This window comes from Grus americana, chromosome 9 (assembly GCF_028858705.1).
Source record: "Grus americana isolate bGruAme1 chromosome 9, bGruAme1.mat, whole genome shotgun sequence".
Lineage (NCBI taxonomy): Eukaryota > Metazoa > Chordata > Aves > Gruiformes > Gruidae > Grus > Grus americana.
Window position 1 is genome coordinate 29,496,261 of NC_072860.1, and position 20,844 is coordinate 29,517,104.

The window sequence follows — 20,844 nt, forward strand, 5'->3', positions numbered from 1 at the left end:
TAATGACATAAAGGTCATTTTATTTGAAAATAAGCTGCATAGAGTTTGGTATAGATATCATGCCTTTTGCTTTCCTGAGGCTGTGGGTAAACACTTGACCATAGTATGAGTCACAGAGGCTAGGACAGAATGTTTTTATAGGTTTTCTTTCTTTACTAACTGTATTTGTTAACCCCAAACATGCAGGTTTTCATCTTATTCGGCATCTCTCCTTATCTTGTGTTAATGTTACAAAACTTACATGCTAAAACAGATTTTCCAGTTTCAGTCTTCAGGTCTCATGCTTTTACACTTCCAGTTCTTTCCAACTAAGCTTAAAAAGTAGTAACGTGCCTATTCTCTAGTACAAATACAGACAAGGGGAGCAAAGTTAAGACTGTTTAGCTGTTTTCAAAAGACTTATTTTATCATTTTCCACAGAGTATTTTGTGAGCATGCAGAATGCCAATATTTATACTTGTTGGCTAAAGTATACTTCTGTCACCACAGATTGTAACTAATAATCCCTCCTGCTTTCACACAACTTCAAATTTATCTGTTACAAAAACCCAACACAGCAAAAGAAAAACCCACACAGGAAAGGCCTAGTTACAACTCGGGGTTCAGATGCTTTGTACTTTTAAATAGCTACAAGCTACTTTGGTCTGGACCTCAGCTTTAGCATTTTTGCTAAATGGTGACCAAGGAACCTTAGAGCAATTAAGTAGTAAAAACAAGTTAAAACAAACTAACTCTCATACCCAGATTACATCTTCTGCTTTACCAGCAAATGGTGAGAGCTTGTTGACTGTTTATTTTATCTCTAGGCTAAAAGTTTAGCACCCTTACTAGCTTCCTGCCAAAATCCTCCTTTATTAGGAAATATTTTTTCAGTGTTTCTGGACTAGTACACAGCATAGCTGTCAAAGACAGAACAGTAATTTGGCTAAAGGATGGATCTGAAACTTAGTACAGATAACAGCCAATTTCTGTCTGTCTTCAGCATGCTTTTGTTATTGTGGTATTTTTACTGCTTTTCCATGCATCTTAGATTACAATCTGTAGCCTGAGTGTGGGGGGAAAAAAGTGCTTTCTTTTATTCTCTGCGCACACGGAAAGAGTAGTTTTCCTAATCAGGGTAGGTATAGTTACTTAAGAAGCTATTTAGCAAGCTCTTTTCTTGCCAAAATAACATCACCATTTTGTTTAAAAACAAGTTCACAGTGTACAGGGCTTACATTAGGGATGATGTTTCTTCAGTCACCAAAAGAAAGATTCCCTCTTCCCAAGCTCCATGTTTCTTACGTGAGCAGCTTCAGCAGATACTTCCTCCACTGCCATCCTATACTTATTAGCTTGCCCTAAGGGGAGTGGCCCTAAACAGCTCCCTGGCAAATGACTATATACTCTAAATAATTACAGAACTAAAAGCTGGACAGTTGCTAGTGATAGCTAGAGTAACATCAGCAAAGCTTAAGGGTTATACCTGTTGAATGTTTTGGACTACTTCAGAGCTCCCTTTTTTTTTTGTTATTGCTCAAGAGTTTAGGGAAGCCAGAAATGCATGACAACTTTTTATTTTTGTATCAAGTGCAATATTGCAAGTAACAGATAAAACTCAGTTCACTAGTCCCATAGTATACAGAACTGAAAAATGCATTCTGCCATGCTGTAGGCACTGTGCGTAAGAACCTGGTCAAAACTTCAGTGCAATTGTGACTGGAAGAGCAAAGCAGTGCTAATACTGTTACATCTGTATGTATCCCAGTGTCATCAATACATTTATGGTAAAGCAGAATGGCTACCACTCTAGTGTACGAGCAATCCCATGAATTAGATTTTACATCTAAAACAGCAAGCAAAGGAATCATAGCTAATCACCTTAATGAGGTGAGGTAACAAACCCAGTTTCAAGGAATATGTTGAGCCAATTGATCACAACAGAAGAAAATTTAAACTGAAAATACCTGGTTTTATCTAGTAGGGAGAATTGGATATTGGGCAGTTACAGGTGGCCCAAGGAATTCTGCTTCCTAGCTTTTGCTCAGTCTTCATCTGTAGCACTGCAGAGGCCTTCAGCCAAGAAGTTTTTCATCAAGCTACTAGCAAGTGTAACTGACCACCATCTACACCTTTCTAGCTGTTAGTTCTGGAACAAGTCCTTGCATCACCACTGTTTGAGACAGGCATTTCTACTGAAGGTAGGTATCAAGTTTCTTCTTGATGTTGTCAAAGGAATCCACTCCCATATAGTCAGCTTGGCCCTGTTCCCACCGTTCCTTGCGTTCTTCTGAAGATACAGTTGGTAATGCTGGTGATGGTGCTGATATTGATATGTGGGACACTGCCTCTGTAACCTCTGTCTAAAAGGAAAGGCAGAGTAAAAATATAGAAATACTTTGCACAGCCAGTGAGCAACAGGCCATAAAATGGGACAACGAAGTAGACGTTCTCATGCGCAGCAGCAAGCATTGCCAATGGGCAGGGATTGTGCAGCTTTCCTAGCAAAATAACAAAGCAGAGTTACAGAAGTTAGCAGGGATTTAAAAAAAAAAAAAAAAAAAGAAGAAAAGTTTAAGTTCTTCATACCTCTCTACAGAAGCCACAAGAGAAAGCCAGAGTATAGACCAAGCCCGATAGCTGCAAATAGTTCATTATAAAGATGTAAGATTAACAAGAGAAAGCACGTATTAAGAGGTCAGTAACTTTGGTCTTAGAAAGGTTGAGAACTTAAACTGGCCCGTGTACTAAGCTAAGACTATAAAGTCTGCAGTCAGATTGTGTGAATGAGAACTAGAGTTAGAAGCATTACTTTGGCTTTGATGAGTATCAGGATTTATCCCTGCCAGGCTACATAAGAATTCATTCTCTAGTTATCCTAGGCTTGCCTAAGTTTGTTTCACCATGCAAGATCTGTATGTACATACTGCATGCTGAACTGGGGTTCTTCTGGTTGAGAACCTGATTAGCTGCAACACATTAAGAGTTAGGGCCCTTCTCTGTATATATTAAAATTACTACAGTATAATTTTTGTGCGCCATTAGTTACATTGGTTTAGGCAAGCACACAGCTACCCTCAAGACCACTATAGCATGCTCCTCTTCTGTCATATTATTTATTCCAAGATTAAAAAGAACAAAACCAAAACACTCTGCATCCCACAAACTAAACCACACACATGCTTTGCCTTGGACAGAGGGAAGGAAAATCAGTGGAATGGTAAAGAACCTGTCATCCGTACTTTCTACAGTTTCTACAAGAACATTAAAGCACATACCATGTTTACACCTGTAGTAGTTTCTTTAGCGATTCCATGCTGTTCTAGTAATGGTAAAACATTAGCTATATAGGTATCCCACCACATGTTGAGGAATTCTGGGTGAACTATTTTAGGGTCATCCATACTGCCTTTTATGCTTTTTGTTCTGGAGTCATATGTATAGTTCCATGGCTTTGTGCTTCCCAGGAAATGCACCACTTTAGTATTTGCACCAAACCTGTTGGACAGAAAAAGTTAGAACCCATAGTTTGTGCAGGTGTCTAGAAAACAAGAGTTTTGACTGGCAGACATTTTTTTTTAAACCTGCAGTTTCTGTAGGTGTCCAGAAAACACAAATATGAATATATTTAGGAGGCTAAACACTAAACAATCAAACTGCCAATGCCTACTGGGACTGAAAGCGGCACTATGCAACAGAAAGTGCAAACCACTAGTCAGAACACAGCCAAAACCTAATGGTCTGGGCTATTTAAGTACTTACAGCCAACAAAAGTCTTTAGGTAGAGTGACGTCCATAGCTCAGGAGAGAGCAGTCTCAAGCAGCCGTTGCAATCGGAACTGGTTTTAAAAGTGAAAAAGATTCTACTCCAAAGTCAGTGATCCACATAGTTAGGCATTAGAAGCATTACGTAGAGAAAGGTCAGCTTTAGAGTCTCCCTTTCAGTTTACAGCCCTATAGAAAAGGATCATTGGAAGGTTCTGCTGCAGGCAGACTGTGTCCCTGAAAAATAGTAGCTTTGTATAACCTAGGCATTTCAGAGGACTTCTGATTTTAGCACAGCAGGGTCTTGCTAGACAACCAACTTATTTTCTAAATAACCTTAGTTTAGCAGTGGGTGGGTTTTGCGGTAGCAGGGGTTTTTTTGTTTGTTTCTTTTTAACAAGTATTTTAACTCCATTTTCATATGGACTTTTAGATCTGTCCCAAATGCTACCAGTATATTCTTTTGCATTAAGAGCGTAGATGAGAGGCACCTCTTTTGAGGTGAAGAGCTTAGAGACCGTATTCATTCCATTCTTCCATGGTTCCAGAACTAGAGTTCAGCTCAAGCCAGTTTTGTGAACAAGCAATACCAGTCTCTCTAGTAACAGCAACTGTCTCACCTAGTTCAGTTTGCATCACGTTAGGATTTCTTAACATAATATAATTAAAATGCATAACAATGCCAAACTAATTTGTCTAACATTTTGTTAAGCGCACCCTGGTCATTTTGACCAGGACTCGGATGTTTAAGGAGTTTCACATACAGAGACTACGTAGGTGTGTTTCAAAAACTGCAGAATACTCAAAACAAGGCAGCATACATTTGCAGGGAGCAGGGTGGGTCTGTAGTAGTGCAAGATCCTTGACTGTGTTTCAATATTCATGTTCAATATTTTGATCACAACTGATCTTATTGCAGAATGAAAACCTATATGTGTGTGAAACAAGGTTAACTATTTACACTAACTGCAAGAAAAAAAAGTCTGTCTTCAAGAGGTCAGTTCCTGGGCTTTAACTTTAAACTCCGTATATCAGTATTTAGCATAAGAGGACTACCTTTGTTTTATTAGCTGTCACAGCACTAACAGGCTGTTTTCCTTCATCTTAGGCTGCTGTTCTGAGGAAACGACATTCTTTAACAAAGCCAAGGCCTTCTAAACTAGAGAACGGCTAAGAAGCATTATGTTACACTTGCTGCAAATGGAGCAATGTATTCTTAGTATTCTGTCCGCTTAGAGCCTGTACAACAGTTGACAGATGCCAAGCTTCTACAATGTTTCCAGTATCTGTTTTCTAGATACTTTCTAGATCCAAAATACTTTCTTTTGACATTTAAGCTCAACTGTTGGGAAGCTTTATGTCCACACTGGCCTCAGCAACTAATCTGTCTTTCCCCATCTCCCAGAAAAGTTAGAGAGCATTTGTCATGAATTGGCATTTTCCTTTGGAAAAAGGATTACTGAGACTGCTGTGAAATCTAGTCTCGCTGTACAAAGCTGCGAAAAAACTTAGCTATTGATGTCAGTAGGTTTAAATTTCACTTCATTCCAACTGCTGATTATCAGGAGTGTAGCTGCTGATCTAACCAAGGGAAATTGTTCCACCTATTGAGCAGGGTACTCTACTTAAAAGGGCTGCGCTTCCAGCATTCTACTTTTGAAGGTTTGCTGAATTCAGTTAGGCAATTGATTCAATCAGTTAAATGGAATTTTTGTCAGGAGCCCTCAAATCCAATTAGTCTTTTGTGGCAACAAGGTCATTTGTAAATTTAAGGTCATGTGACTAACAACCACCAGCCATGGAAAGAGGACATACTTCACAATAGCTGTTAGCTTATCAAATGCTATCCAGCTACTTAGTCATTCTTAGGCTTGCATATATTTCTTTAAATAAGTGTTCTGCTTTTAGCACAACAGGATTTCAAATGGTATTCTGATCACAAGACATAGCTTGATCTTGAGCCAGCAACAGTCCTGCTTATGCTAGCTGCCGCTTCAGACGCTAGTAACCTGATGTCATTCAGAGATCAGACTGGTTTTATGCAATTGGTACCCCCCCACACCCCAACTTTTGCGGCTCTTAATAAGAGTTTCTGTGTAACATTTCACCTTCCCATGCTTCCCCCCACTTCCTCCTGTGTTTATTATAACACTGAGTGACCCTGCCACTGACCTATCATTTACTCACATGCCAAATCCAATACTGCTAGCTAGGGAAGATAGTTGTTTTCCTTACACAGGAAACATGCAATAGCATGGTGGTTGGCTGTAGTCTTTGTTCCGTCTTGCTATTACTTAAGGAACTGTCTGAGATCTGGAAAGACTGTTGGGAGAGAATTCTAGCTTTATACAAGTCTTCATTCACTACGTTCATTTGAATGGTATAGGTTGATTAGATGAACTGTAAATACTGGTTAAATACCTTAAATAGTTTGAGTGAGGAAAGGGCAAGTATCTAGGTGGGAATAATACCACCAGTGACATGCTGAAGTTCAGCTCAGGCAGATTCCAGAGCTACCGCCTTTGGTTAGAGCAGTAATAGTATCCCATACTGGAGTAGCCATTCTTCCTTTTCCAAGTTTCATGTCAAATGTGCTTATTCTAAATCCACTTCAGTGTTACCACCAGGGATGAGAGGTTTAAGCTACAGATACAGCTTTCTCTCTGCATTTATCATGAGAAGATTCATTTAACTAGCATTAATTCAACTTTTTTTTTTTTTAAAGAGAGGAAACTATTATACCTTCTTTTAGTGACAATAATGGCCTCCCTTTAGAAAAAGCTGTGAAAGTTCACATTGTGCCTCTGTTACAAGAAATTAGTTTATATAAGCTCTGAAAGACTTACAATTTTGAACTTACGCTTTAAATGCTGGAAGGTAGGAATATACAGAAGTACTGCTCAAATTATAAATAAATGGTAGATGTTTGTTTATGTCTGTTGTTGCCCAGCTGCTGAAGAAGGTGTTTAATAACCCTTGATCTGCACCTGAAAGAGAAAGCATGAATAGGCTACAAGCATCAGATAGCTGTTTTAGGATCTTTTTCAATCGCTTCACTAATTAAGAGTCACTAATGCAGTTGTCACTCCAGTAGGAGTTTGGCACGGAGCACTAGAGTTCTACTTGTGAACAACCCTGTAAACCTTGCAGCCTTTGAAAAATAAAAAAAATGCAGGGAATGAAAAAAGATAGTATGCATGGGGTTACTTTTGCTAAAAGATAGCAAGCTGCTCACAAACCCTGCCATTCATTTTCTTTTACAGCTTAAGTTCAAGCTGCATAAAGCAGCAAGAAACAGGACTTGACAATTGAGTACTGTTCAGCTTCAGGAAAGCTGAAGCTCAGAAGATCCAAGTGCCAACAATTAGTTTTATTACTTATGCTTACAGATGCACGACCAACATCTCAATGCCACATTTAGGCTATCGGTGCTCTTCTAAACCAGCAGCCCTGGATTCCTCTACCGACACTGTTGTAAGGAACACACATTTAGTGTTGGTGACAACTCCACTAAAACCTCATCAAATCCCTTAACAGGCAATAGGCATTCCCAGTTCTGTACTAAAAAAGCTGCTGACCCCTAAGTGAGGATAACTTCGTTATGGCCAGACCTGCTGTACTGGGAGGGGTCACCTCAGTTTGCAAGCAGAGGTTGTAATGAGGTCAAATGAGTCTGAAGTTGTTTGGTATGTCAATAGTAGAGTAGCTAAAAAAAAAAATAGCCTCTGCCCTAAAGCAGACTAGTTTCTAAGCAGCTACTGAGAAGTAAAAACTTAGTTATATCCATTCATTCTTTATTGCAGTGAATATACTTAAAGTGCTAATTGTTCCTCTTATGAATGAGATTGAAGGACATCTCCCAGCTTTTGTTTGCTGTCTTCCCTTCACCTGTAACTGCATTCACAAGTAACATTGCTAAAGAGTAGGTAAATGGATAGCTTAGTTAGAAAAGAGACTGTTTTAATTTTCTGAAGCACTCAGTGTCTGCTGACTCAGGAAGAGGGTTTTTTTATTGGCCTATGATTAGATTTAGGGCAGTACTGAGGTTTACACCCTCACTGATGTTTGAGCAGAATTTGCCTTTTGCAACTGAAGTATCTAGACACTGGGCGTAAACTTAGATGTACGGGGAGTACCCCGACAAATATAAATTCTCAGTATCCTGTTACAGCTGTCAGCATTCATGCAGATTGCAGAGTGAGAAATGGCCTAGAGACTCAGTCCAGTAATTTCAAACCTCTGACTTGCCTCTCAACTCGAAGGAAGGAAAGCATTTTTGAAGAAGTTGTGCCCATCACAAGAGAACAGAGTCAAAGGCGGCAGACAAGTCCCCTGCTCTTTACTCAGCTATGTTTCATTTTAACTTCTGAATGCTGTGTTAAGCATACGCTATCTCAACAGTAAGATCATCTAAAAGAGAAGAAAGTCCGGGATGCCCTCTCAGAACAGATAGCTCATAACTGAAGGGGCAGCAACAATGTATTTAACTTAGGCTCTCTCTCAGATCGTTTTACATACTCAGCTTTTTTTCAGATTGCATGCATTTGTGCCAAAGCAGCCACTGAAAGCAGCATTTAGCTGCCCTCGTTCAGATTTCAACAGTAGTCTTGTTGTATAAACTGAACCTTAGGCATACGGTGAAAGAATCAGGCAGTAGTTACGTTAGCTACATACCTACACATACAGTCTTGCTGCATGATATCTTTATATGTAAAAAGCAACTATTTTCAATCCCAGGCTAAAGAGCCAGAGGATTGTTGAAGCAATAGCAATGTTCTTAAGGTATAAGTCCTACAGATTTCTTTTAAAACCAAACTTTTTCCCCCCTCCACTACTTTTAGATGATATCTAAAATTAATGCATGACATATTCCTTATTATTGAGAAAGGTGAAGTTCAAATAGACAAAGTAGTTGTCACTACCATTTCTGGACAACAGCATTACATGGGAAGCATTTGTCTGCTGTTACAAACATGAAATCCTCTGGTAGGCTTGCATTCCCTAGTTACTGCTGCTGCAAATGGGGTGCTTAGAGCTTGACTTCAGTTACGCGTAGCTTGTTGAGTTTGCATCCCTATGCCCTTCACAAGTGTTTCTCTTATAAAAGATTTCCTAGAAACTTTTATTGCTGCCTACATCAATTTAAGTTTAAATCCCCTTTCTCCCCACCAAGTATAAGCTGCTGCTGAGCTCATGCACAGGTAGTATAAGTCTCCATGGTCTCATTACTCAGATCAGTGCTACCACTTAATAAAAACTGAATAAATTTTAAAGCTGCAGTACAAATTGCAGTTCAGAAATTTGGTACCTAAACCATTAACCCACCATTTTTGCTGTTAAGACCTGCAACAATTGCTTCGTGTTCGGGACATGGAGGAAGTTTCACCATTGTGTGGCTTTAGCTTTCAAGTCAGAAAGTGTATTGTGGAAGCAGTTCTATTTTTTTAAAGGACAGGGGCCTTAGACCTAGAAGGTGGGGTCTGCTAGCAGATGAGCACAAAGCTCAGAGGAAGCAATCACCAAGTCTCAGATGTTCCTGGAGCTATTCAACAGTCAGTTTGCACAAAGATGTGGGTTTGGCATTTTTTGTTTGGGTTTGGTTTTTTTTTTTTTTTGGAGTGGGGTTTGTTTTGGTTTTTTTGTTAGGTTTTTTTAATGCAACAATTCAGTACCATGCTACAGCTTTTGCCACAGCTGGTGGTGAATTTACACCCAACACTTGAGAGCACTCCCCAGAGCTACCAGCCTTTACCTTGTCAGTAGCAAGGTACAGACAGACCCTTCATTACACTGCAGTACTCGTTTTCACTTGAGTTTATTCATGTGGTAGCATTAAGCATGCAACTGCAATTAGTGTTCCAGAGGCAGCCACACAGAGGAGGCATTATTCTGCAACTAGGAATGACATCTAGAATTTTTACTTTTTACAAAGTACTGAAAGGTAAGTCAACAGGCTGGCTAATTACTTTCTATTAAAAGTTCTAATTTATGATCTTATCAGTTACACTTTTTTACTGCAGTAGTTACATAATGAAATTTAGTGACAGGAGACAGTGATAGCCATTCTGAAGCAGCGCGCTTTTACTGCAATGGTAGTAGATTTAGGGGACTTATAGGACAGCAGAACTTGGCTTCTCTTAAGCTTGAATCGGGCACAATGGCTGATCCCAGGTGACCTACAGTGGGAAACAGCCATGGCTACATGCACTTGTTATTGGGAAAGAGATTGTCACCACCCTGTAATGACGGGGAGCTATCCCGTAGCCATATGAAGAGATGGTTGCATCTTCAAATGTTCGTTTCTCTGAAGCAGCACACAAATTGATGAGTACTATTTTTTTTCCACAGCCACTTGAGTCAGCATGGAACATTCAAGCCTTGAGCGGTAGGAATGCACGAAGCATAGTACTGCAGTTTCATTTACTAATGCACGTACTGTGCTTGCTACATCTTAAGACTTTTTGTTCCATGATTCTACATTGCTAATGCTTCCAGCTGCTGGTTTGGAGACCAAACTCTTAGTTTGTCTATTTAATGAAGTCTGAAAAAAATTAGTTTTACTACATACTGTAATGATAGCCTCTACTGCAAGAAGGATGTATTTTTTGTGTAGCTACACCACGTTCAGAATTCTATCATACAGATGTAAGTAGTTACTGAGCCACCCCAATTTGGGTCTAACGTATATTGAAATACAAATTAATACATACCATCAAAGCTGCCTTTCTCTGTGGCAAACTGTAACAGCTGATTGTATGTTTCAATGGAAGGTCGGTAAACAAAAACTCCAGAATTAAAACAGTCAGGCCAGCCTGGATCTGGTGCTGCAGACAGCTCTTCTCTCTCAAAAAGCTCATCAATATTTGACAAAACCTAGTTGTAAAGGGGGTAAAAAAAAAAACCAACCTGTTTTCTGTTTTTTAGGTTAGGAATTGGGGTATCATGTTTTAATGGATTTTGACATCCACCTTAAGACATGAAAGAATTCTTATATCAATGCTTTTGTCTTACAGAAGACAATACTTTATGGAGATAGTCCCCACAGTCTACATTAGACTTTAGATAATAAAAGGCACGTACATTTGTACAGTTATTAGTCCAAATAGCAAGATGACCTCTATTACCCCTCCTCTTGAAAAAAAGCCAACCCCTCCTCCCCCCAAACAACAAAACCAAGACCAACCCACAGAAAAAAAAAAAGTCCAACAACCCCACACCAGGTCATTAAGAGGTACCATGAGACAACCACTTACCATTGTGTCTGCATCCATGAAAACACATTTTGAAAACTGCGTCAGTTCCCAGCAGTGAAGCTTTGTTAGTGTAACACCCAGCTCGGGTCTTTTCATTAATGCCAAGTGTGCTGAATCCCCACTATCCAAGACGTTTACCAATATGACTTCATCGAAGACTTTTTCCAGCACTCTCCTGGGGAAGGAGCCAATTGCCAAGATTGAGTTCTATTATTATTCCAGCACCAAACCGTGTGGCAGATTCCATAAAGAACCGGAATAACAGGAAACCCAGCAGTACTTCTTATATCATCCGTAAGAGCTGACCGCGTGTGTTGGAATGCACAAGTACACCTGCCTGCCTCGGTTTCAAGTTTGTAATGGGCACGTTTTGGGGAACAAAGAAGTCCGTTTGGGTTTTTATTCTTTATTCCATAAACAGGGCTTTAGTTGGCATTGCTACCAAGTCCAGTAGGTCATGGCTATGAAGTACAAGCTTTCTACACAGATTTTTTTCAGCCAGGCTCTGATTTTTGGCAAGTTAACAGTCTACTTTGAGCAGGCAATTAAGAAATGGGAAGGTGTTAGAGTAGCTCGAGCAGGACAGTAGCTGAATCCTAAACAGCTGAATGCAATAGTTACGACAACACTGTTCTACATTTGTGACTGTTAGGGACATCTGACTAGACCCAGTTGCTAAAACTTTCTTCATCCCACAAAGTTTTAAAGACTCAATCACAGCTGTAGGTACAACAGTGTTTTGACCCAGTATCGCATTCACCCAAGGTTCACAAAGTTTCAGAGAGCGTAGTAAAATCTTGTGGCAAATATCCAACCTTTGCTTTACCATCAGTAAAGCATTACCATTAGTTCAAGAGAGGTTAAGGCATTCGTGCTGCTTAAAATATGAAGCATCTGCAAAGTCTCGCTATTCTACACTGCATCTTGAATGCTCAGCAATTATCAGTACAATTTGAGTCACAGAGGTTGCAAGTGAGTTTTAGAACTGCCTTACAAGGCTTGCTTTATGCTGACAGTTTGGTATGGACAGTTGGTTCTGAACTTAAGGCATACCTTGTTAGTGGTTACAGAGTGAGAAATGCAAGTTCCAGTTACACTACTATGTAGGTATCGCTGGTCTAAGGGCATAGTACTAGCTGACTTGCACATAAGCACATTTATGATTCGTCTTCAAAGACCACACTCACCTAGTAGGCTAGAATGGATGTTCCTATACGTCACATCTTTATACTGATAAGGCCATTTAGCTGCCAAGAGACTCCAGGGAGTCACTCCGTTTTCTGGAGCTACTTCTTTACTGTCTATAAATTGAGATATCTTTTCAGAAGAACTTTCTCATGTAGAGAATCTTGACCTATCATCTGTAGTTCACGTAGCTGCTAATTGGTTTTTTTACTCTCCTGTTACATGAAAAGAGCACCCAGTCCGCTCCATACTGAGACTGTTCCAGAGAGGCTGTAGGAACCAGTTGCCTGTTAATTTCATTTGTTGTACTGTCATGACCTCATTAGAAGACTCTGTTGATTTGACATAGTTGGTGCTACTTTAGTTCTGCAAACTTTATCATGAGAAGAAAATGACATTTGAAGTGTCTGCTGTATTTCAAGAGAGCTTGTGTTACGTTATCGCAACCTGGTACACTTCTGCAACACAAATAAATACCAATCCGCTACTCCCACCTCCGCATGCATACGCAGCACTAATGAACACACAGGCAATATAATATTGTTGGATAGTTCTAAGTAGGACTATGAATGAGCAAAGATCCAATTGAAATATCAGTACCAAGTCACAGTTTAGTGCTCTCACTACAGAGCATTTGTTAACTTATCATATGAAAAAAAAAGAAACAACAAAAAAAACCCAGTGTCATGTTTGAAGAGCTTACAGAATTCCAGATAGTAAAAGTTGAATTCTGCTAAGCTGAGCTGTTAAGCTTCCAGAGTTTTGGAAGGTTACTATTAACGAATGTAACTTCAATTTTTCAACCTTCAAATCAGCAGGAACTGTGGTAGTTTGAAGTATAAGTGACCTTACCTCATAAGATCTGAAATCTGAGGAGTTATGAGTGCAGTCAGCTTCCTTGTTGTTCTGGACTGTTGCAAGGATGAACCAAGTACCAGTGCTCCTTTCACATAGGAGTCATTTGTGGCTAGAGTCACAAAAGACTGGTCTGGAAGAAATGAACTTGGTCAAGTTAGCATGATCCACTACTTTATTCCAAGACAGATATACTAGAAACCTAGTGTTGTTAGGTAATCATGCTGTGACACCTCCAAGATGTGCCCTTTAATTCTGCGTATTTGGCCTAACTACATGGCTGAATGAAGCAGGTTAAACTTGCATAGCTATAATTGCTATTAGTAACTCAGCACATGGCAAAACACAGGGAAAAAAACAAAATCAAGACTGTTGTAAGAAAAAAAAAAATCAAACAGTTCTAGTTTGCTCACAGGTTGAATAAGTCATGCCAAATGTTAAAGACAATCCAAACAGTCTAAGGAGCCTTATTTTGGCCATTAATACACTATTTTTAAGCTAGAAGTATTGGGAGTCAGTGAGCTTGCATTTGGTATAGTTAGTAACAGTAGAGTTTTGTACAGTTACTCTAGGTTCAGCTCTCAACCTTGAAGTTAGGGCAGTGTAAAACTCACCTTTCATTTTCAGTGAAAAATTAAGCATTGAATTAAATCTTGGACAACAGTATTAAGTTTTGCTAGCTCAGGATTTTGCAGATGAGTTGTTCTGCAACCCATGGTTGCAGCTCTGTTGCAAAAATGCAAGATTTAAACGGGAAGTAACCCATGATAAGCAACATCATTGCAGCAACAGTTTTTGGTCTTCAAGCAAAAAGAGGTAAGGTTGGATTGTTACTATAAAGTATAATCTTCTGCTCCAGCTGTATCTTAAATAGATTAAGATGGATCACTTTGCCATATACTGCTCATTGAAGCCACAGAATACAAGCCTCGCATTCTTTCAATTGTCATGTTGTTTTAAACTGCCAGGGTGGGACTGACAAAAGCAAACAAGTAACTTCTAAACTTCAGTTTGTTGTTACCTATTGCCATGTAGACTGTTAACTATCATCATGTAGTACTCCTTTCCAAGCTGCAGCACTTTATAAAGAAGCATGCTCTTCTCTGCTAAACTATTTTTAACACCATCAACAAGACAGTTTCTTCCTAAGAATTTCAAGAGTAGATTTTCACGGTCAAGTTTATTTTAGCTACTGTGATTTCTTTTCTTTACAGAAGTTATTAACTAGGTTTGATCGGTATTGGGAGTGAGGGTCCTGGGCGCTTACAAGTTTACTGTCAAGTCCAGTAGTAAGATTAAAATACTGACCCCTCTACTTCGAGAGATTGTTGTTTGGTACAACTCCTCAGCCCACGAGACAGTTATCATCAGTATCTTTTTAACTTAGTATCATCTTAACAGTCAACGACAGATAGTCATGTACCATAATTGTCCATAAGCTCTGCAGACCTGGTTTGCAAGCTCTACAGACCAGCTACAAAACCTTCTATTTTGCTTAGCAGCAAAATCAACTAGTCCCAAGGGATTTAGATTACAGCGGTTAATTACAAAGTTCAAAAAGGCTTCTACAATACCAGGAATAAAGTTAAGGGGTTTTTTTTCCCCAATTCACTTTAGCTACAAATTTGTAATAGTTCATATAATTCAGCAAATCTACAGAACAATTCTGTGTTTCTTTGAAGCTTTAAAAATGGCAAGCATGTAGCATTTTAAGCAGTGTGGACATCCTCCTAGTAGGGCAGGATTTTTAATTTGCATGTTACTCCTCAACTACTCAATAAATAGAAGCCTGCCGCTCTATGCTGACAGACAGCTCACTGAAAATCCAGTGTAAATAAAGTGGGATTGTGTCCGACATCTATCTGAATATTGGTTTGTTCCCCCCCCACCACCAGCATAAGACTAATTCTTGAAGTGACCTTGCCACTGAAAGATTAATTTTTTTTCATCGCACTGTTAGCAGGTATACTTCTATCATGTCTCCTCATCTTACTGTAACTGAGTATTCACACACAGAGATCTTAGAAAAATAAAGTCAATTTATTGATGGAGTAAAGGCTAAGCAGCCCCCTATTACATCATTAACTACTGTAGAAAACTTTATGACTTCCTGACAGGAGAAGGATACTGGCAGCTTGTAGAGCATCCAAGTCAGTACAGCTTTCCAAAGTTTCAGATAAACTATGCTCTATTTCATACCACCTGTAAAGTACATTCACGCACGTTGTTATGAGGAGTCCACGCTACAATCTGGGCAAGACCAGTTGCTGCTTAATATGGAAGTTACATCTGCAAGAGGCTAACTCTCCCTAAGCCACAAGTATTTCACTTGTGTGGGTCTCCGTTCCCATCCTCTCCTCCCTCCTCTGTAAACGTTTCCTCCGCAGTAGGTTACATTCACACAGCAGCCCCTGTTACGCCTGAAGCACACCGAACTATTAGTGAGAGCACGGCTGCAAAGACAAAGAGAATGCGAGACAGTTGCACAGCTTCACAATTGATTTATCCAGGCATAACTGAACTACTTCAGAGACCTCTTTGGCTGCCCAGTTCATAGGCTATCGTATCTGCACGCCAAAGTCTTCGTACTAGCCCTTACACACCAAAGGGCATCCTGAAAGTCTGCGCTCGGAGCAATCTATCATCGGACGGTGTGCAGGAGGGGGCCAGAGTACTTGCCTCAGACGTTTTAAAACTTCCCCCAGAAGCATTTTCATAGGCACAGCCAGAGCTCACAGGTGTTTGTCTGTTTCCCTGTTCTTTGAGCTAGGTGCTAGTAAATCTGATTTTCTGAGTACAGGGGTCCTAAAGAGACAGGAGCATCTAATCAACACGTGCGTCAGGAGGCAGAGCACCAGATTCCCTGCAGCCTTCTAGATCTGTGAAACCAACTCCGCCGACAGCTTCAGGTAAGGTACGAATTGGGGGGGCAAGTCCGGAAGGAAAAAAAAGAGCCAGGCATACTCGGACTGGTGGTAAGGAGCTGCTCACTGTGAGGTACCAAAACGCACAGAAGTTACGCCCTCTCTTCGGCGTTTCAGGGGAGGGAGCGGTTTTCTCCTGCGAGCCGCTGCGGCCCTACCGTGGCCTCTCCGGACCCCCCTGCTCTCCGCCACATCCTCCCCGTTCGGGGAGAGGGCCCCGGGCCAGGTACCCAGGCAGGCGGCGCGCAGCAAGGCTGAACCGCGAGCGTCCTGCCGCCGCCCCCACTCCCCGCGGGGGGCCCCAGCCCCCACCAGCTGCAGCACCGGCTCGCCGCGCCCTCAGGGCGGCAGCCCGCCCCCCGGAGCTCGCCGCTGGCAGGGACTGCCGCCTAAAAATAGGTGCGGCCGCGGCCCGCCCTGCTCCCGCGCCACGGCCAGAACGCGGCCGGGCAGCGCGTGACAGCTCCGCGAGCGCGGCCCGGGCCGCCAGCAGCCCTCGCGAATCGCGGCGCGCGCGTGTCGGGCGCCCGCGGGGAGGTGTGGCCGCGCTCACTGACCTGCCATGGTACCAGCTCCGCGGAACGGCTGAGGCAGAGGCGGCGGCCGCGCTCGCAGCGCTGCGCTAAGGCGCCCCTTATATAGGGGCGGGGCCACGCGCGATACGTCTGTGGCCGGAGGCGGAGGCCCCGCCCTAAGGAATCCCCGCGTCGCCGCGGGGCGGGGTCTCCGCCATGGTCTGCCGCGGCGCTGGCACGTCATCTCTCCTCCGGCTTCGGGTGGGCCCCGCGCTGGGGGCCCGGAGCTCGGCGGCGGTGGTCGCCCGCTCAGGGCGCGGAGACGAGATCTGGGACCGCGGCGTGGGGGCTTCTTACCCCTCACCACCGGTGCCTCCGAGGCCAAGCGGAGCTTCAAAGTGTTCCACTGTGCGGATGGAGGGTAGGAGCCCTTGTCAGGGCGCTGCGGCTCAGGCAGGCAGCGCCGGTGGCACGGGAGAGCGTTGCTCCTGCCGTCGCCAGGCCCCGCAGGAAAAACGAGTAAAACCGCGCCTGGCCCAAAGCCACCTGCAGCTGTGGGGAGCGCGTGTACGGTATACGCACGTGCCAGGCGCCCCCGGTCCTGCAGCCGCATCAGCGCAGCGTGGCTGCTGGTGAGCCATCCTTGATGCTGCTGCAAAGGGGCAGCGGAGCATGACGATCCTGTGAGGACCGCCTTGGGCTGGGCGCAGGCAGCCGCACGCACGGTTGGCATTGCTGTGGGGCTTTGAAATGCAGCGGTCAGTGCATGCAGCATTACGGGTGGTTTGGTAGTGGTCGCTGCAGGGGGCCGTGGGGTGGCAGGAGGGGCCCTAGAGAAGGTGCGAGGCAAGTGCTTTCCTTTGAAGATTTACACCACCGTGCCTCTGTTAAGATAGCATAACTGGTACTGCTGGCAATGCTCGGCACTTCTGGGGAGTGCGTGGAGGGCGAGATGCGGAGATACGCCCATACTTGGGTATTTTCTTTACGGCTCAGTTTCAGTCCTTGAAGAAACTTAAGCTGTACCTTTTCAGGAATATAGGAAGGGTGTTAATAATAAGTTTATTGTGCTCTTCTATCACCCTTGGAAGCACGAGTATGAAGACCCCAGTACAGGTTCTTCATTATTCCCATGACTACCTACTAGTCAAAACTGAGCAATTAAAGATGATGATAAATAGTGAAGGGTATAGATATACAAGATACCCTAACCAAAGAGATGAGTTAGTCCAAAGAATCACAGAATTGCAGACTGGTTGAGGTGGGCAGGGACCTCTGGAGGTCGTCATCTCCAACCCCCTGCTCAAGCAGAGCCACCCAGAAACGGTTGCCCAGGACCAGCATGTCCAGATGGCTCTTGAATATCTCCAAGGATGGAGACTCCACCACCTCCCCGGGCAGCCTGTGCCAGTGCTCGGCCACCCTCACAGTGACAAAGTGTTTCCTGATGTTCAGAGGGAACCTCCTGTGTGCCAGCGTGTGCCCATCGCCTCTGGTCCCGTCCCTGGGCACCGCTGGAAAGAGCCTGGCTCCGTGCTCTTTGCGCCCTCCCTGCAGGTATTTACAGACACCGATGGCATCCCCCTGAGCCTTCTCACCTGCAGGCTGAGCAGTCCTAGCGCTCTCAGCCTTTCCTCACAGGAGAGATGCTTTCTTGTCCCTTCATCATCCTTGTGGCCCTTTGCTGGACTCTCTCCAGTATGTCCGTGTCCCTCTTGTACTGAGGAGCCCAGAACGCGGCACGGTCCTTCAGGTGTGGCCTCGCCAGTGCTGAGCAGAGGGGAAGGATCCCCTGCCTTGACCTGCTGGCCACGCTTTGCCTAATGCAGCCCAGAATACTATTCATCTTCTTTGCAGCTCATGTTCAACTCTGTGTCCACCAGGATCCTCAGGTCCTTTTCAGCAATCCATTGTCTTCCTCGAGACATTCCACCCCCAAATTTCCCCAATATGGGAAATGATGTTTGAGATGAGACAATTTTTGTAGATCTGTTTTAAAATCAAATTGTTTATTTTTAAAAATACCAACATCAGGGAAGTGCTCCTTGACCACCATAAAAACAAAGCTTTGAGAACATACCGGTAATTTATAAAACGTCACGTGCATAAAAATGCATGGATCAAAATTATAAGCAACGCTGGTAACGTTGTAAGTGAGCAGGATTACTAATATTCTCCAGTATTGCAGCCCTTTTTCAGGTATCCGTGGCTTTGACAAACTTTCTCTGTGATGGTGTTGGGCATGGTTTGTGCCTGTCTCAGATGAAAGTTTTGAGAAATTTTTAGCCAGCACATTTCAGCTGTGTGCAGCTTGTTCCTTTGCCAAGTTTTTGAGAGAAAACAATAGAATAGCCACTGTTGGTGATTGCCCTCCCCCACTCCCCTCCCACCCACCCCCCCACCCCGGCTTCTTTGTATTATGTTAGAGTGGAGCAAAAGAGCATCATTCCTTCTGGTTCCCATGTTAAAAACAATCAATCAAACCAAAAACCCCAGGGTTTGTCAGTGTTAAGCTTGAAAGTGAGACAGAGAAAGGCTCCCCCCGCCCCCTACGCACACACCTGTTTGCACATGCTTGTTTGAGATTTTTCAGATGTTAGCGGTTGAACAGGCTGTAAATCCTGTGGTTCCCTTGTGTGACTGGATTGCATATACATCTGTGCCCCTGCACTGACTGGTTAAACTCCTTTCCCCACAACCTGGAGGAGAAAAATCACAGGAAGAACCTGAGAGGGAATCAGTTGTCCCACCGGCTTCCAGATCGAATGGAAGGACATGAGGATAGAGGGAAAAAAAGAGAGGAATGCTTGGAACAGGCTTTCATGAGATGAGGGCTAAGATGGGAAAGCATCTAAACCTAGGACAAGCTGAGCAAAAAAAGAAAAAGCTTGGCCTCAGTTTTGATGGAAGAGAATAAACTTGAGACTAGGTGAAAGGTAAGTATATGAGGATGGGAACTAGGCAGGGAAACCGCGTTACTTGTCAGCACACCATAGGACTTGATAGAAGTCTGGCGAGGAGGAAGAAGGAATAGATTTTGCTGGATAAAGAGACAGAGGGCATTCAGAAAGAATGGACAAAGTGCTGCATAGCAGTTCATTAGGTGAATACTGGCGCAATGAATGAGGTGCAAGTCCTATGGAAGATGAGCCTGCCATCATGCAATTAAATATTACATCACAATGCGTGTCACAGAAGTCAAATTACCATTGCACATTATAGAATTTCCTGCTTTTAATGACTGAGTAATAGTGTTATTTTAGTAGGAGCTTGTCTATAACTTAAGTCAAAAGACATTCCAAAACACCAAATACTAAGAAGTAGCTTTGAAATAGTTAGTGTTTACATAACAGTAACAGAAACTGCTACCCCTGTAACTGGACTGTGTTAAGTGTAAACTCCTAAAGCACTTAATTAGCCATTCACACTTAAGCTCTATAATAATTTTGCATATCTGCACGGTAAGTCCAACCACTAAATTAAGAAAACATTGTAGGGAAGGTTTCAGAATAAAACATTATTTATGCCTCTGCAGAATCTGGAGGAAAAAAAGAAAACCAATTGACTCCATGCATTCAGTCCAGGTTTAAAGTACTGGCATTCAGTTTTTACAACACTGCAACTGAAATGGTAATCTGTGTGGCTAGGAAAGAGAATTCCACGGTGTGAAGAGCATAGCTGGATATATAAAAAGAATATAGCCCGATTTAAGACTGCACTGAGGGGTTTGATTCCATTTTTGTCCTGCCATCTCTGTCTTGCCCTGTCATAAACTTCCCTGATGACAAAAGCTGTTCTGGGTCATCCTCTCTGCTTTTTGAAGCCCTTCTCACCTTGACCTTTCTGTGAAGATAGACTGGACTTCTATTATTTGAGAACTTAGAATAGTCTGGATAGATTTTTAAAATTTGGCAGGAATATTTCCTGGGGCTAGGATTTCAATATAATGTAACTAATAGGACTGAAAAGGCTTTGGTGTTTCTACTTGAATAATCAAAATTTTATGCTGTCACTCCAGCTTATTTCAACCTTTCACATTCTCCTTTCCTAATGGGCATTCTCTTTGCCTGTCCCAGAGCCACTTATAGTTTTGGCCTTGTTTCCTTCAAAAAAATCCACCCGTTACAAAAATGTGACAGTCTTCTGAAAAGCTAGGCTCTCTCTAGTAAATTGTGCATTTGCTTGGTGTGTGTTACTTAACACGTGGCAGTGAGCGCATGTTTAGCAGATTAAGGAATTCTTATGATTTCTTCTAGCTAACATGATAAACACTCTTACAAGCAGTGAAGCAAGTAGGTCTCAGTTTCTTCTGATTTCTATCATCTTTTGGTTTGATTCTCCGTGGTCTATAACGCAAGGTACGACAGA

General features: G+C 42.5%; 1 protein-coding gene and 1 long non-coding RNA gene across 4 annotated transcripts in view; one reads left to right on the forward strand and one right to left on the reverse strand.

Moving 5' to 3' along the window:
- On the reverse strand, positions 1-16,939 carry GYG1 (glycogenin 1). 2 transcript variants are annotated; one of them, XM_054836149.1, is made up of 8 exons: positions 16,519-16,939; positions 13,035-13,170; positions 10,998-11,172; positions 10,455-10,617; positions 6,605-6,731; positions 3,258-3,477; positions 2,569-2,619; positions 1-2,480 (listed from the first exon to the last, which is right to left on the reverse strand). In XM_054836149.1, exons 1-8 carry the CDS (start codon positions 16,718-16,720, stop codon positions 2,343-2,345), a joined length of 1,212 nt encoding a protein of 403 aa, XP_054692124.1. In that variant the 5' UTR covers positions 16,721-16,939; the 3' UTR covers positions 1-2,342. The 2 variants fall into 2 exon arrangements, with proteins under 2 accessions (XP_054692124.1, XP_054692125.1); XM_054836150.1 differs by lacking the exon at positions 2,569-2,619 and having other exon boundaries at positions 1-2,342.
- LOC129210318 (uncharacterized) overlaps positions 16,764-20,844 on the forward strand; it is an 11,718-nt gene continuing 7,637 nt past the window's right edge. The window contains exon 1 of one of the 2 annotated variants that reach the window (XR_008578377.1): positions 16,764-16,897. This is a non-coding gene — a long non-coding RNA (uncharacterized LOC129210318). Of the gene's footprint in view, positions 16,898-16,938; positions 17,109-20,844 lie in introns of those variants that run through there. The other variant, XR_008578378.1, reaches the window with a different exon arrangement.

Bases quoted from the DNA above. Each gene is read 5' to 3' on its own strand.
- GYG1 (XM_054836149.1), bottom strand. From the start codon at position 16,720: ATGACGTGCCAGCGCCGCGGCAGACCATGGCGGAGACCCCGCCCCGCG. The intron at 10,618-10,997 runs GTAAGTGGTTGT...CTTTACAACTAG, and splicing joins TCATGGATGCAGACACAATG to GTTTTGTCAAATATTGATGA. The intron at 3,478-6,604 runs GTAAGTTCAAAA...TCTGTCCAACAG, and splicing joins TACCTTCCAGCATTTAAAGC to GTTTGGTGCAAATACTAAAG.